This window comes from Piliocolobus tephrosceles, chromosome 15 (genome assembly GCF_002776525.5).
Source record: "Piliocolobus tephrosceles isolate RC106 chromosome 15, ASM277652v3, whole genome shotgun sequence".
In the NCBI taxonomy this organism is placed as follows: Eukaryota; Metazoa; Chordata; class Mammalia; order Primates; family Cercopithecidae; genus Piliocolobus; species Piliocolobus tephrosceles.
The window spans coordinates 103,527,794-103,545,130 of record NC_045448.1 but is presented as its reverse complement, the minus strand read 5'-3'; the positions used below and the strand labels follow the sequence as shown (position 1 = coordinate 103,545,130).

General features: G+C 46.2%; 1 protein-coding gene across 5 annotated transcripts in view; it reads left to right on the top strand.

Moving 5' to 3' along the window:
- NPAS2 (neuronal PAS domain protein 2) overlaps window positions 1-17,337 on the top strand; it is a 183,954-nt gene that overhangs the window by 113,152 nt on the left and 53,465 nt on the right. For all 5 annotated transcript variants that reach the window (XR_002731472.1, XR_002731471.1, XM_023211375.1 and 2 more), the window contains exons 4-5: window positions 6,295-6,386; window positions 11,104-11,193. Coding sequence is in view for 3 of the 5 variants with exons in the window: in XM_023211375.1 (XP_023067143.1) it covers window positions 6,295-6,386; window positions 11,104-11,193 (182 nt within the window). In the remaining 2 variants the exon portion in view is untranslated. The remainder of the gene's footprint in view (window positions 1-6,294; window positions 6,387-11,103; window positions 11,194-17,337) is intronic.

Genomic DNA, 17,337 nt, shown 5'->3' with positions numbered 1-17,337 from the left:
ATATATTTTCACTTCTCTTGTTTGTATTCCTAGGACGGGAATTGATGCATTAAATGGTAGTGTTTAACTGTTTGAGGAACTGCCAAACTGTTTTCCAAGGTGGCTTGTACCAGTTCACATTCCCAGCAGCAATGTATGAGGGTTCCAATTTCTCCACATCCTTGCCAACACTTGTTACTGTCTTGTTTTATTATAACTATTAATACCATCTCCCTAGTGGGTATGAAGTGATATCTTATATGACTTTGATTTGAATTTCCCAATGACTAATGCTGTTTTCCTTTTCATGATCTTTTCATGTGTTTATTGGCCATTTGTGTATCTTCTTTGGAGAAATGTCCAAATCCATGGCCCGTTTTTAAATCATTGATTTTTCTTTTTATGCTTGAGTGGTAAGAGTTCTCCATATATTCTGGATACTAGACCCTTATCTGGTATAGAATTTGAAAGTATCTTGCCCCATTCTGTGGATTGTCTTTTTACTTTTCAAGTGATACTCTTTGACACACGAAGGTTTTAAATTTTAATTGTGAATGTCCAATTTATTTTTTTTCTTTTGATTGCTTGTGCTTGAGGCATCCTATCTAAGAAACCATTGCCTAATCTAAGGTAATAAGGATTTATATCTATGTTTTCTTCCAAGAGGTTTATAATTTTAAACTAGGTTAAGCATAGATATTTGATCCATTTTGTGTTTGTTTTTGTGGATGTCGTAAGGTAGGCTGTGAAAATTCATCCTCTTGCATGTGGATTTCCAGTTATCCTGGCACTCCATTCTTTTTCTAACTTTGTAGTACTTTATAAAAGTAACACATACAGAGACTATACATATCATAACTATACAGTTGAATTAATTATCACAGAGCAGACACAGCCAGGGAACCAATGACTCAGGTCAAGAAATAGAAGCCCCTTCCTGTCTTCCTCTGCTTTCCCAAAAGAAGGAACCTCTGTGCTGACTTCTAACCCCATCATAGGTTGGTTTTGCCTGTTGGGGCCTTATTCAGATGGAACCATGAATTATGCACATGATGTTTAGAGATTCCTCCCATTCTTCCAGTGCTGTTGCTGGTTCCTTTCATTAGTGTATAATATTCCATCACATGATTGCCTGCATATGCCACTTGACCCCATCCTGGAACTCACATCTTTCTCAAATCTTTTTCTCTCCCTTTTCCTCTCCTTCAAACCCTTTTACCTGTTAGTGTGATCGCACCTACCCTGCCAGTCACCCAGGATGTTACAGAAAGTCACAGAATAGTGGAGAGGGCTCTGAACCTATTAGCGAGCAGGAAGAGCAGAATTCTTTTCTCTTTAATCATGACACCAAAGATAATAAGTCAGAAATGTCAGACTTAGTGAGGAAATAATTACAGTTCTTCCAGGCAGGCAGTGATGTGTCTCTTCCACGGAACATTTTCCTAGACAAGATGATTTCATAAAAGAGGGTGCGGCTGGGACATCAGAAAGTTTCATTATACTTCTTATTCTTTTATTATTTCTTCGATGATCATATATACCTATTAAAAATGTGACAGTAATGATATGTCCTCATATTATTTTTTTCCAAAGCTGCCCAGGAGGGAGTAAAGAACATGTTAATTGCTTTTGTTAAAAGTCAGGGAAGACCAATCAAGCAGGATTGGAATGAAGTGTTCCAGCAGTATTGGATCGCCCTGATAATTCAATCAAAATGGTTATATTTCCTAAATAATGATTTAGCCAAGTGAAATAGCAGGTTGGTTTGATTGCCAAGATATTTTGTGCAAATTACTCAAACTAGGTCAGTGCCACTGAGAAGCAGGACAGCTGTTAAATAGGACAGCTGGGATCACGTTCATCAGCCTGACATTTATGCCGGGCTCTGTCCACTGTGGAATTACAGAATTGTCAAATCTGAGTCCTGGAAAGGATCGGTCAGCAGAAATGCAGCCTCCAAACACCGGGAGAGCCTGCTTCAGCTCGCCTTTTTCATAAGACGAAGGTCTAGTCCTCACAACCCGCTTAAACACAACCAGGATCATGCCAGGATCTCACCCGTCTCTGATTTCGTGTTCAAAAGAAAGCAGAAAATTCATGGTACATTTTTTGAGGAAGTAGAGTTGTTAGAGCAAAACTTGGTTTAAAGCAAAAAAGCAGAGCAATCACTTTACTTGCAATCCAAATGGACATGAACTCTGCAGACATCTGCAACAGAGTAGAGAATACTGACCGTAAGCATCTATGCAGGGCTTGCTGTGAGCTGCACAGTATTCTTAAGAGCTCTGCATACAGGAACTCCTCTACATAGAGCATAGAGCTCCTCTTCATGGCAGCGCTTTATTCTTTTTTATTTGGTAACTTTGAGACAGAGTCTTGGTCTGTCACCCAGGCTGGAGTGCAGTGGTGCAATTTTGGCTCACCGCAACCTCCGCCTCCCAGGTTCAAGCAATTCTCCTGCCTTAGCTTCCCAGGTAGCTGGGATTACAGACACGTGCCACCACATCTGGCTAATTTATTGTATTTTTAGTGGAGACGGGGTTTTGCCACTTTGGCCAGACTGGTCTCGAATTCCTGGCCTCAAGTGATCTGCCCACCTTGGCCTCCCGAAGTGCTGGGATCACAGGCGTGAGCCACCACGCCCGGCCCATGGGAGCACTTCGAGTTAGTTCCATCGCACAGATGAAGCACACAAGGTCAAGTCACTCATCCAACTCAGACAGCCAGGAAAACATGGAATCTAAACCTAGCAGCCTGTCTCTAGAGCCCAGCTTTTTAGCACTACCCTCTATGGCTCCTCCACGAGAGGTGATCTACAGGGCTTCTTGTGGCTGTTTATACCACAGCTGCACTACAGCTGTTCCTGAGTGTGTCCATTTAGACCACTGGTTCTCAACCTTGTGTGCATATTTGAATCACCTGAAGAGCTTTTGAAAAATACATATTACCAGGTAACCCCCCACAGACCAGTATGTCACGATCTCTAGGGGTGGGACCACACTGGGATACCAGCGTGCAAGAGAAGATTGTTCAATTTTCAGGAGTTTTGCCAAAGTTGGTAGCTTGAGATCAGCCATGGTAGGCATATTTACACCACAGAAAGGGGCAAACACTGCAAATCAGGGCTGTTTGTTGTAGAGGGTGGAGAGCCTTTCACCAGCAGGTGGTCAGGTAAGGCCCAGGCATCAGCATTTTTAAAGCTCCCCAGGTGATTCCGGCGTGCAGTGAGGGTTAAGAACTATGAATTTCAACATGCTTCCTGCCTTCATGCTAAAGGCAGACCACATGATAAGTAAGGACAGATGATTAGTCCAAGTAGTTGCTATAATTATTTAGCTCTTTCCCCAATAATCTTTCAGCATTGTTGTTTTCTCAGCTTGGGAAATAAATTTTAATCCTGGACTGTACAAGTAATACAAATCAAAATGAGAATCTGATCACGATGCTTTGTAGCAAAATGTTGTAACAGTAGCTATTGTAAGAGAGATATCCCTAAAGTCTGTAAATAGCAGGACAGACTGCTATTGGACATCCTTATCTACATCCATCTAAATGTTCTACAGGGTCAGGCTGGCCTACACGTTAGCCTCTTCCTGAGTGAATCTCAAGCTGACCTAATGAAATTTTCTCCTAATATTAAATCCCATTCCTCATTCACACCTCTTTAATGTATCTGTCTTCATGGATGGAAGGTGAGGTGGGGAGAGCTGTAGAACAAGGAGAAATTTCCCTGTTGAACAGGGTAGTATTTACCCAGGACAACTGTGGAATTTCTGCCCCATTTTCCAGGATTTTATTTGACCACATACATCTCAAACATATACTGCTTATTATTCAGATATACCAGGAACAGTCGGGAGTTGAGCACTCTAGGAAATGGCTAAAGGTGATACTGGAGTAGAATTGTGGGGGTTGGCTCTTAATCACAATGTTTTCCTACAAAAGTGGCTCTCAGGTGGTTTTGTTTCCCTGGAAATGTGGAAACCACTTTGACCGTAACACTGAATTTTATTTCCCAGTGTAACATTTTTTCCTCAATTTGAGACATCGTATCTAACATATTTTTTTAATATGCTATGAACTGAACCTTCACTTCCAAGGAGTCTAATTCAATTGTTGAAATACAAAGTGAATGAGATGGTTGCTTTCAGTGTTATTACGCTAGCGTTGACAAAATACCCAGTCACACAGAATGATCTAAAAATTACTTAGGTTAAAGAAGTGGGTCTTTCATTTTCCTTCACCATTACATTGAATGGATCTCTATCTAAATGAAATTTGGGCTGCCATAAAGACCCCTCTGTTAGATAAACAATTAATCCACAGTTTGATCCTAGTGGTCAAGAGTCTTACAGTTGAGTGTGCATATTGGGGAGAAGAGGAAAGGCGTTTGTGAAGTTAATATTGTAGCACATCTTCAGTCCCTCTCTTTTCTAAGTGGCCAAACTGTGGCAACCATTTGTTTGAAGAGGTGGGAGTTGCACCCTCTCTTCCTCGCCTCGGCCAGCACCACAGAACGGATTCTGGCCAAGATGTGCATGTAGCACCTGCCTCTGCTTCCCATGCTGCATTCTACCATGTGCGTAAGACACCTGGCACTGGGTGTGTCCCCACAGTGCGGCCCTTCCTCCAGGGGCCCTCTCAGTGTCATTGGCTTCCTGACCACCAGCACAGCTTCCTCTCCTGGGTTTCTTCCAGTGTTCAATTACCAAAGGCTCACTGCGGCTCTCTTGTGCCCCTTTAAAATCACTAAGACAAAAATCCAACGTTGTATAACAGCAGCAGCAACTTGTTCTTTCTGACATCTTGAAGGAAGGAACCTTCCTGGTGGAGCCGAGCACTGCTGGGAACATTGGATTTCGGAACAAGTGGGGGTTTACAGGGTCACATGCACAACTCAGCTCTTTTTTTTTTTTTTGAGACGGAGTCTGGCTCTGTCGCCCAAGCTGGAGTGCAGTGGCGTGATCTCGGCTCACTGCAAGCTCTGCCTCCCGGGTTCCCGCCAGTCTCCTGCCTCAGCCTCCCGAGGAGCTGGGACTACAGGCGCCCGCCACCACGCGTGGCTAATTTTTTCTGTGTGTTTTTAGTAGAGACGGGGTTTCACCATGTTAGCCAGGATGGTCTCGATCTCCTGACCTCATGATTCGCCCGTCTCGGCCTCCCAGAGTGCTGGGATTACAGGCGTGAGCCACTGCGCCCGGCCATAACTCGGTTCTTTACATCCTTTGTTCATGAGTAGCTGCTGCATTCACTCAGATTCATTCATTCAAATGGCAGAATGCATTCCTCATGCTCCATGTAAGAGAGATTATCAAAAATACAGCCACAAAGGAGAGAGCCTTGAAATCTTTCTCCTGGCTTAAAGTTGATGAATTATCTGCCTGGACCATTTGCATTCTCCAGGAAGTTGTTAAACAGGTTAGTTTTATTCTCTGAGATATGAGTCTTATGTTCTTTAGCACCCAGGAAATAGTCTCTGAAGATACCTATTACTACATGAAATGGAGCAAAATGTTGGTTTAAGATGGAGGATAAACAGAAGGAAAAACAAACATATTTGATATTGCATTTGAGCTACCTGTAATTATCTTATCAGAAATAATAATAGAACAAAACATTCTTTAAAAGTGCAGAAGAGCTAAAATATTTAAGGAACCCCTTATAGGCCGATGACTCTTTGAATTTATAAATGCGCATAATTGTCTTCAGTACAAGGCAGTTGCATGAAATGGATAAACTGTAGATTAACCCCAAAAAGTTTTGAGAAGAGTACATTCTGTGTATGGGTACAGCGTGCTGTATTTCAATAACGGAAATGAGGAAAAATATGGCACGTTCTGTATAACACAGTGGGTTATTTTCCACATGCCTAAGATGTATCTGGAATTTTTAAAATCCCAGGTCTGTGAAGTGTTTTGCTTCACCTGGACCATGAAGAAGCCACTTAGGAAGGTGTCACACCATCCCAGTGCTTGTTCCTGTTGCCTTCGTAGGTGGCAACTACCTAATTCCAACTGTAGACGATGGAGTTCGTCATGTAGACATTCAGGGCCGTGGTACCACCTGCAAGCGCAGGCACCCCAGCCATAGAGAAAGTGGAGGATGATCCTCCCTAAAGCCTCATTAAGGGAGGTGAGAACATTCAAAGCTCCCAGTCCTTGGAAATCAGGGTAACATATTTCCTTATGCTGGCTTCTTAAATTAAACTACACAGAAGTTTACACAAAATTCCACAGAAGTAACATGTGCTTCATCTGTTAATTCCAATTTCTAGGTGCCATTGACTATAAAGGCTTATTTGTGTCTCTTTTTTAGAAGTCTCAGCGCAAACGGAAATCTGTGACATTCAGCAAGACTGGAAGCCTTCATTCCTCAGTAATGAAGAATTCACCCAGCTGATGTTGGAGGTGAAATGCACTTTCAAAATCGCTTAAACAGTTGCCAGTTAAAATGTAGCTACTTGTTGCAGATAAGCCCCTGTGCCCAAAGGAAACTACGGTTCTTGATCCAGGGAAGGCTTGGCTTTGAAACAGATACCCTCCCTGAGGCTCTCTGCCTGCTGTTGCCTGTGGGCCATGTCAACAAGAGTCCCAAAATTGAATGTGGTCACGTGCTTTCAACACAGTGACCACAGGATGAGCCCCTCGATGGTATCACAACCAGAGGACACCTTGCTGGGGAGCCAGGAAGGGTGGGTTCGAGGTAGGTAGAGAGAGGAGAAGGACAGCGGGAAGATGAAAAAGCTGGCACTGTCATTTGACTCAGAGAGTCTTCTCTTTAGACTGCTATGATTATACATTTTCTCTTGGTAGAAACACGTTTTGAAATTAAAAGTTGTCTTTTAAAGATATGCTTTGAACTTGAACTCGTATTCATCCACATGGCATACAGATGTTAGCCACAGGGACCCCGTGCCTCCCCGTCTGGCTCACACCCTTTCTGTGCTGAGTGAGGTGCTCATTTTCTTCCCTCTGGGTCAGAGGCCCCATACTCATCTATAGGCTGTATTTGTGAAAACCTGGCTGATCTCAACATCATATCTTTGATTATGGGTGAAACTCCTCAGTACAGATGAGCATAAGCCTCTACAGAAACAACTGCCAAGGTGCTGTGGCTTCTCACCTGGGGATAAGTTTCGGAGTATATGGATGTGGCAGTGAGGCAGAAAAAGCTCCAGGCGTGGCGTGTCCAGGCCTGCCACCAAGAAGAGGTGAACTGGGACAGATGTGCTCAGCAAAGGGAAGTTAGCCGCTGGCTGTGACCAGTGGTTCCTGGCAGGGTGTTTGGAGAGTGGCTTCTGGGGATAAATCTTTCTCTCTCATATCTTATGTGCCTATATAAGACTGATGTAAACTTCAATTTACATAGATTAACTTGCAGAAAACAGAAGATACTGGAGTAAGAAAATGCCAGAATGAAGATGTCCAAATATTATGAAATGTAAACGCATTAATGAACATTTGCATAAGATGAAAGATACTTAAATCTACATGTGAACTATATTTAAAGAAAATACAGAACTTTCTGCAGAAGCAATGCATTTTTAAGTATGTTAAATTTAAAGCAGCTTGTGAAATGTTGAATTAATGTATCATTATGCTAATTTACATAAATCGATTTATCTTTTAATTCTTATGGAAAAATAGTTAAAACACATAACCCTATAGCAGCAGCCTTTTTTTAAGAGCCTGTAGCACAACCTTTTTTTTTTTTTCCCAGTGAGTTTCAAACTATCAAAAGTATTTGAGGAAATAGGGCTTTTGTAAAGTTAAAAATGAATAAATTTCGGGGCTAGAAGACAGGACTGAGATTCAGGAGACTGGAATTTCTAGACAAGGAAGATTGATATTTGTATAGTCTTTATGCACTTTCCCTTGCTCCCGGTGTAGACTCCTAGAAGCCGGTGGAAAGGAAATCATGCTAGATGAATGAATTGGATCTGAAATCAAGCTGCACAACCAGCAGGCCTTCTGGGTGAATGGCAACTGTGAGTGGTCTGGGAAGTCCACCAACTAGTACTGCTGACCCTGACTGTGTCAGGCTTCTCTTCCAACCTGTTGCTCTTCAGTAGACACAGACCTAGTGCTGAGTGACTGGAGCCTTCTAGCATCTCCTTCCTGATGGCCTGAGCCCCAGCTGTGGTTGGGGGAGATGGAGAGCCTCCAGGGTGATGTCATCATTGTCCAGTGCAACCTTCCCATAGCATGGGTCTCTCTCCAGCTGCACCTCCCTCTGTTTTTTTCAGAGCCATTTCAGAGACTGTGAAGAATCCAGGTGCCATGTCTTAGTGGCCAGGATGTTCCCTTTTTAAAATGAGGACAGAGCCCAGGAGAGAACCCATCATGTCTTTAGGGAACTGCTAATGCCCTCCAGATGTGACTCCCGTCTTCTTCCGTCTTCTCTCAAAGAGGCACAAAACCAGCCTCCAGGGAGACTCACATAGCTGTGAAGTTTGAAAAAACAAAACTGACCTGGCTGCAGACCAGCTGAGCTGGTAAAGTATCAGCTGGCAAAGACTGTGGCTACCAGCATTGGAACAATTTCACTCAAGAGAAGACAAAGTGCCTGTGGCCCGGGGAATAGGGAGCTTGTGGAAACTTCTGAATTTTAATCAGAAAAGCAATCTCTTCTCTTAGCCCAGAGGTTGTCCCAGAGAACACAAGAAATGTTCCAACTGATTCAGGAATTAGCAGAAAGGGAAGGTTTCATTTCCCTCTAGTGTGTGGCGGGTATAAAATTCTGAGCCATTATGGCTCCTTTGGAAACACCCCAGTCAAAATCGCCCTTCCATGGAGAGGGGCACAGCACTTTGCAGTCTCTTGCTGTTGAATCCCTTTCAGATGCTACTGATGGGACTTCCAGAACCATAGCAAGCTTTCTCGAAGCAGTGACTCAGTGCAGCTCTCATAGAGTTGATGGAAATGCCAGTGAGCTGATGAAAGTTATCTTCCGTCTATAAATACCTTCAGCTTTTTAGCACTCGCTTGCTTTAGACATTCAGGAGGGACATGGGCTCACTGTGCAAGACCATTTGCGCTGCCCTGGCTTTACCCAGCTTTCCAATCTGCTTTTTCCAGAAAAGTCTCACTGATGTCATCAACAGTACCCTTAGCGCTTAAAAAAATTCACCTCCTAGAGGGCTGCCAAGATGACTTTAAAACATTTTTAGAAAAATACTTGGGAAGGAAAAGTTAACTGGGATGTACTTCTTCGTTTACCGTAACTCACAAATCTAACCCAGCATTTCTCAATCTTGCCCTATGGTGATTTTGGACCTGGTAGTTCTTCGTCGTGGGGGCTGTCCTGCGTATTACAGGATGTTTGGCAGCACTAGATGCCAACACCGCCCACTCCAGTGGTGACAACCGAAAATGCCTCCAGACGTTACCAAAATTACCCCCAGTTGGGAACCACTGATGTCATCCAAGAGGATGAGGTCCATTTAAGAAACGTACTTGAATCTGTTCTTCAGTCTCAATCCTGCCAGCTGTCAGTGTAAAATAATACATGAGTCTAGTGTTAACTTTCCTGGTGAAAAGAACTCTTTCCCATTTCGGCATAGGCTACAAAGGTACCCTTCACACACTGCTCCTGGCCTCTTCCGGGTTCCTGCTGCCATGCACTTAGCCACACCCTCCTCACGTGAAAGAATGAGTGCCCTTTCGTCCACGCAGATTCTCAGACATCATGTGACCATCTAGTTGAGTGCATGCAACATGCTTCCAGAGCTTTCTAAGCACATATTTCACTTTTTTTCCTAAGCGGAAAAATTTCCAGATTCGGGAAAGATGGTCTTTCAAAGAAAAAGTCAGTGAATCGAGTGACAGGTTTTCACTGAAAGTCTCCCTGGGCCTAGTATTCCCTTAAAGACTTGCTTTCTGGAGAGGTAGGCTTCATTTCTAGTCTCCTCCCCTTCACTGGCACTCCTCTCCTTCACCTAGACAGCCAGGTGCCACTATGATCCTATTCTCTGCTGAATTATGTCATCTTTGTTTTAGAAATCAACTTTCAGATACATCTTATGAAAGCAGTACAAGCACCCACACCAGAATAAATCCCAATAAATAATCTAAAACCAGCAAAAGTGGCCGGGCACAGTGGCTCACACCTGTCATCCCAGCACTTTGGGAGGCTGAGGCAGGCGGATCTCTTGAGGACAGGAGTTCAAGACCAGCCAGGCCAACGTGGTGAAACCCTCTCTGTACTAAAAATACAAAAATTAGCTGGGCATGGTGGCGTGTGCCTGTAATGCCAGCTACTTGGGAGGCTGAGGCAGGAGAAGCGCTTGAACCTGGGAAGCGGAGGTTGCAGTGAGCTAAGATCGCCCCACTGCACTCCAGCCTGGGCGACAGTGAGACTCCATCTCAAAAAAAAAACACGAGCAAAAGTGTCTGCTTTATGAGAAAGCATTGCCCCCCTTCAACCTGTTATATCACAAGCACCCAGGACAGTGTACCCAGCATAGAGTAGGCACTCAGTAGAGACTTGCAAATGCATGAATTTTTCAGACATTCTGAAATGCTTATGGATCCAGTTGAGTTACGCAACCCCCACACCCACCCAGCCCTGTAGAATGATGTGAATGTTCTTTACAAGCAGTTCCTTCAGTGGGCATTTCTCTTGTGGCAATGAATGTGAGCAGAGGCCCACCTCGGCCAACAGGCACACTTTCTGTTTTTCATGCATCTGTTAGGTCTGATATCTTTATCAGGGCAGATGTTTACCATTGAACTCAGTGATGGCAGGGGTAGGGAGATGGGAACCATCAGCTATGGCTGATGTTTTCTAATGGCAATGGTGGTATTTCTGAATCAGGCTAATAATGTGCTTATCATTAAACCTTCTTAGGGAATTTCCATGGCTAAATGTTATTTTATTATGCCACTAGCTCACATTTTTCACTGATCCTGTAGTGCTTTTGCAAATGCTTTTCCTGGGCCAGACACATTCTCTGTAAGAAGCTGTCCTCCGTGGAAGGCCAAGAAGTGCCGTGAGGTTATTCGTGGAAATATTCTGAGGATTATCAGACAAAGCCAGTGTCCTGAAATAGTGTCCTCTGCTTCGGTGACATGCTCCTCCCTAAAAGCATTGCTAAGGAGCTTTCAAATGTTGCGTTTTCCACAGGCATTAGATGGCTTCATTATCGCGGTGACAACAGACGGCAGCATCATCTATGTCTCTGACAGTATCACGCCTCTCCTTGGGCATTTACCGGTGAGTTTCTGCTCCAATGGCCTTTGCCGGTTCATGTTATCATGTTTCTGTTGAGAATCATTAGATCTCGGATGGGAGGTGGTGCAGGTGTCAGGGGGCTGCAGGTGAGAAGGGGGTGGACAGTAAAGGACTACTGAGTTTTGGGGACAGGACCAGGCCGAGGTCAAGGTCCCAGGAGCCTTCTGGGAAAAGGGCAGATGCAGGCGTGTGCCATCCTGGAACAGGCAAGGGCTGGAGTGGGAGTTGTGGCTCCAGATTCTTTTCCGGGGTCAGAAATGGGGACTGATGAGAGAGTCACAGCACTGTTAGTGGAGCTCAGAGCCATCATGGAGGCTGACAGACATCCAGGGTCACCGGACAGCTGATCAAGGGAGAGGACAACAGATAACTTGGGTTGAAACATGGTTTGGGGCTTACTTGGCACATGTCTGAGGTTGCAGGTGGGTAGCAGCACTTGGTGGTGGTAAGGGTTCGGCAGCACGGCTGGTTCCTGGCGGTTGAACTGCTCTGGGAAGACTGACGTCTTGGAAGGCCTTGGGGAGTGAGGAGTGTCTGGGTGGACCTGGAGAGGGTCGGCTTTGCGTTCCAGGAGTGCACGATGGACGCTCCAGGATGGCACAAGGGGCTGTGGTATGGTCACAGGCCCTGACAGATGTCCCTCCCCACTCTTTCCCTCCTTTCCCTCCCTTCTTCTTCCTTCCTCCCTCTGCGTTTGTCCTCCCTCCCTCCCTCCTCTCTTCATAAGCCTTGCTGGCTCTCTGGTAAGCCCTGACTCAGTGACTCGCGGGTCTGTACCTGGCTGGTGGAGGAGCCGCCTTTGAGGCTCCTTCATGGGCATTTGACCAGGCTTCCATCTCCTGCCACACCATTGCCTGTTCCTACAGATCCTGAGTGAGAATGACAGCTGTACCAGGAGCAGCAAGTGTGATGGACAAGAACAAAACGTCCTCTCTCTTCTGTCCTCTCTCCTCCCAATGAGCCCAGCCCAAACCTTCCCCAGCGCCCCCCGCACCTGCTCATCCGTGGATGGGCGGTCAGTTTATGTGACGAAAAGGGGAAAGCTTGGGCCAGGATGATGCTGGAGGACCATGGTTCCCTCTCCTTAGCTGCGCCTGCCCAGGGAGCAGTGAGGCCTTGTTCCATGGGCAGCTTCCATCTGCCTTAGGGTGATGAGCCCTGCCCTGCTGGTGGCCCAGGGCCCGCATCATCCTGGGCCGTACCTTTCCCTGGAAGCCACTCCCTCGTCCCACCGTTTCTGCAAACGATGCTGTGTGCAGATCGAAGCGCTGCCTACATTTTTCTTTGCATTCACTGAGCCGTGGCCCACAAAAGCACTTTTTATGTTGCTAAGCAGATGCCTTCCCATTAGGCCCTCATCTAACCTAATCTGTCTCCCCTTTGTGTTCCAGCCCATTTCCTAAAACAAGGGTGCATCAGGCTGGTGGCGGGGAGCAGGGGGGCTCTCTCTTCTTGATAGCCGTCAGAAGAGGCTCATCCTCACTCAGCCTGAAGGAGGAAGCTGGGGGTGCAGCTGCACCTTGATTTTCATCTCCAGCCAGGAGGCCAGTGATAGGGCTGCCACCATTAACACAGAAATGACCCCCATCATCACCCCAGAGAAGCTGGGCTGATCTGAGCGTGTCTAAGGACAGAAGAGCTGGGGTACTTCTTTGGAGGGTGCTTGTGTTTTATACTGAATGGCAAGGGTTCGGCAGTGGTAGGCACTGACTGCAAGCAACCACACGTGGCCTGCTTATTGAGCTGGGAATGAGAGACAGGAGCCAGAACTGTTTGGGTAAACAGGATTTGCACTGTTCTGCTTTACGCTCTTGTAATTATCTGATGACCCAGTTGCTGTACATGGCGGACAGGACTTAGAAAGTAAGAGGCAAATTCTTCTGACCTGAAATTACGGAATAATTTAGGACCACTTTCATAAGTTATTTTCTAACTCTACAAGGGCCAGAAATGACCCGACTCTGATTTATCAATGCTGGACCCACTCGAATGCAAACTTAAGAGTCTGCGTATATACCCATGCCCAAACACAGGGAGTCAGCCCTCAACTCCCTGGTGCAGGTGAGCCTGGGCTGGGCAGTCCACACATTTAACTGCAATTTACTTTTAGCTTTCATTGTCCAGTTTTCACCAAGATCCTCCTTTGCAAGTGGGTAGGCAAAGGCTGCTAAGGATGGACATTTCCCTGGTGCAGTCAGCATACAGCTGGTTGGGCGGAGGAGCGGATCTGGGAGTCAGACCTCCGTGACTTGCACTATGGCGAGGAAGCCCCAGTGGCCCAGGCAGTGAGGGACAGAGCGGGGCTTACCATGGGGGCAGCTGACTGCAGAACCCAGCTTGGTCACCACTCTGCTCTGGTGTCTTTCTGGTGCCCAGGATTTGGGTCATACTTTAGGAATTCTGATTTTGGTTTGGTTTACTTAGATGCACACTTAATGATTAAATATCACTCCTTGTGAGCCCAGGTCCTTCCCACACGTGAGGCAACATTTCAAAACTTGTGAGGTTGTCTTTCCTTTGGAGTTTGCAATTTTGTTGAGAGATTTCACCCATTAAACCTTGGGTGACTAACACTGAGCACTTACGGTGTAGCAGGCACCCATTAAGAGTCACTCACATGCGTTGGTATGTGTAGGCGCATAGAACCGTGCCCGGCCCCGAGCGAGGCTGTATTATGTTTGCTCTCTTTATCCTTATGGATCCTATGAAGTATGTAGTTACCCAGTTCACAGATGATGAAACTGAGGCACAGAGAGATTAAACAATGTACCCAAGGTTCCACAGCCAGCCAGTGAAGAGCTGGGTTTTGAACTCAGGCACTTTGGCTCCAGAGCTTGGTCCTTAACCACTCCTCAGAATCCTATACAGGACACAGTAAAGATGGATGTTTTCAGGGTGTGGGGCTCCGAAAGGGAGAATGAGGAGCTGAGAGGTGGTGGTCAGTCCTCGAGGAAGGAGCGGCTCTTCTTCCTGGAGATTGGGACACAGGGTAGCAGAGGGCAGGAGGCTGGGGACCCCGGCAGCAATACGCCTCTTGGTGTCACACCAAGCACAGGCTGGCCTGCCAGGGTCCCATCCCATGCCCCTTGTGTGACTGGGGATTGGAGAGCCATTGTAAGGGGGACAAGAGCAGCCAGAATTCCTTCCCACTTCTCAGGCTGTGGGGCTTCAAGTCTCTCTCTGTTTCCTTCACACTGCCAGCATCTCAGATGTAACAGAAGCTCGTGTGGTAGATTTTTGTACAGCAGTTTCTGATGACATAGCCTAGAACTTTCTTTACCAAATTGGCAGAGGAAAAAAAGAGAATAAAATAGCTCCAAGCAAAGTGATTTTAAGATGAGAACTGGCAGGCATAGTGGCTCACGTCTGTAATCTCAGCACTTTGGGAGACTGAGGTGGGTGGATCACTTGAGGTCAGGAGTCCAAGACCAGCCTAGGTAACACAGCAACACCCTGGCTCTACGAAAAATCCAAAAATTGGTCAGGTGTGGTGGCGTGTGCCTGTAGTCCCAGCTACTTGAGAGGCTGACGTGGGAAAACCGCTTGAGCCTGGGAGCAGGGGGTTGCAGTGAGCCGAGATCACGCCACTGCACCTCAGCCAGGGTGACAGAGTGAGACCTGTCTCAAAAACAAAGTAACAATAATAATGAGAATTTTTCAGTAGTGGCAACACCAGCACATTTTAGTGTCTAGAATTGACACAGGCAAGGAACATAAGCAAGACAGACGTGCATACGATGGAGGCCAAGGGCTCACGGGAGCTTGTGGAATGAAAACCTTGCCGGAGAGATGCAAGGGGCATGAGTCACGTGCCTTGGACAGAATGGGGAAAGAGTATGGCTGAGGCAGAACCAAATGAGAGACCAAAAGTAGGCATAATCTGTGTTTCCTGTTTGGGCTTTTTTTTTTTTTTTTTTTCTTTTTTGACTTTTTGAAGGTTAGCTTCCTGGGTTACTTTCTGATTTGTTCATAGATGCGGTGTTGTCTGATGAGCTGGACCGTGCTGAGCTCTTAAGGCAGACATCATATCCCCAGCCCTGAACATTTGCCATGTGCCTAAGTGTTCATTGAATGAGGGACTGAGTTCATAACTGGGGTTATGAGCAACTGCAAGCAGCTTGCCACGGGTGGGGAGTGCCTTGGATGTGAGAACTGTGTGTATGGATAACCCTACCTTCCCCAAGGAAAATAAGGCACAAGTGTTCCTAAAACTGGGGAAATCTACAGGCCAGAAAATACCTCCATATCATGCTGGCTCGCCAGGTACAAGCCCCAGCGAGAAGAAAGTACAAGACCAGAATGGGATTTGGAGCCAAGTTCCTGTGGAAGGGGCACAGCAGGAGGAGGTCCCAGAAAAGGAAAGACAAAGCCCCTGGTCTGTGTTACCACAAAACACAGCAGCAAGGCCAAGACCATGAGACATGCTCTGCCCTTCCCCCCCAACCCTGCCCTCACCGGCTGGAAGCTCCCACCTCATCCACGTCATTTTGTCAGAGGTGTCTCTGGGTCGGAGCAGAGCCCTGACAGGTGTGGTTGCAGCTTAGAGTGGATCATGGATTAAAATATTCCAGGCCTCTAGTTAGTTTTTTTTTATGCCTTGTGATTTTTATATACCATACAGATGTGTGTATAAAACATACATTCAGTATTAAATTGATTGAGTGAATATACATGCACCTGTCACTGAGGTGAAGAAATAGAACGTGGCTGGGACCACAGAAGCTCCTGTCTGCCCCTTTTTCATCACACCCCCCACCTTCCACTTGGAGGCAACCGTTTTCCTGACTTTTAAGATCGTTGTTTGCTTGCTTTCCTTTGTAGTTTCACCAACTTTGACTTCACTGCTAAACTCTTAAGTTGGTGTCGCCTTTTGTTTCACTGTATGTAAATGGAATCATGGAAAATGGACTCCTGTGACTTCTCCTTTTGCTCAGCATCGTGTGTGCGGTGCACCTGCCTCACACTGGCAGATGTAGCTGCTGTGGGCTCTTATTGCTCGGTAGTGTTCCGTCGTAGGAATGTGCTGCAATTCCTGCATTCATCCCAGTTAGGAATTCTTGGAAGGTGCTTCCGTGAACATCCTGCAGTGTTTCCTGATGAACGTTTGCAAGCATCCGTGGAGGACTGACTAGGTGGAGAATGGCTGGGTTGAGGGAAGCTCTGCCTCCACCTTTACTAAATAACGCCAGCATGATTCCATAGCGGTGGCACCAGTTTGCCCCGCACCAGCAAGGCGGAGACGTCGCCGTGCTGTGGCATCAGAACTTGGCATTGTCAGACTTCTTGTTTTTGTCAGTCTAGTACATGAAGGTGTCTCATGGAGTTTTACTTTGCTTTTCTCTCAGTTACCAATGAGATTGAGTGTCTGTATGTCTGTCAACCATTTAGATTCCATCTTTTCTGAATTACCCGCTCAGGTATTTGGACATCCTCCTCTTTGATTGGGTTTTTTCTTGCAATTATGAGGAGGCTTGCTTTCTGCGATCCGGGCACAAGCTGTGGGCAGGTATTGTTTTAACTGCCTCTCATTCACCCCACTCTAGGGTAATGGGGATGTCTGAACACTCCACAGCTGACACTGGATGAGGCCAACAGCAGTTAATTAGTCACAGATACTCACAGCCCAGACGAGGACCGCACAGGGCCACAGAGGGGTGCACGTGGGAAGAGAGTGCACCAGCAGAGGCTATGGGAGGCAGGCTCTGCAGAAACAAGAGGGTGAGGTGACCCCCGGTCCCCACAAGAGGATGTGACTGACTTGTGTGAATAATTTCACAACCTGCTACTCAGGGATGAGCAGAAACTGTACCTGCCCCCGTGATAAGAAGGGAGTTTGGCTGGGGGGCCTCATCTGTGTGGGGAGGGAGCCTGCAGTTAGGCCATTTGAGGCGCTTCCAATTTTACCAGACGCCAAGGCAGCATATAATTTAGAACCTTAATTTTGGGCCATACCACAGACGTACGTGTTGCAAATATCCTGTCTCACTTTGTGGCTTACCTTTCCCCCTTTTTTTTAGGGCATTTTGATGAACAGAGATTCTTTCTGTATAATTCATGCCTTTTATATCGCAATTAATTCTTACTGTTACAAAGTCAAAGCCATTCTCTACAATGCCTTCTGAAGGC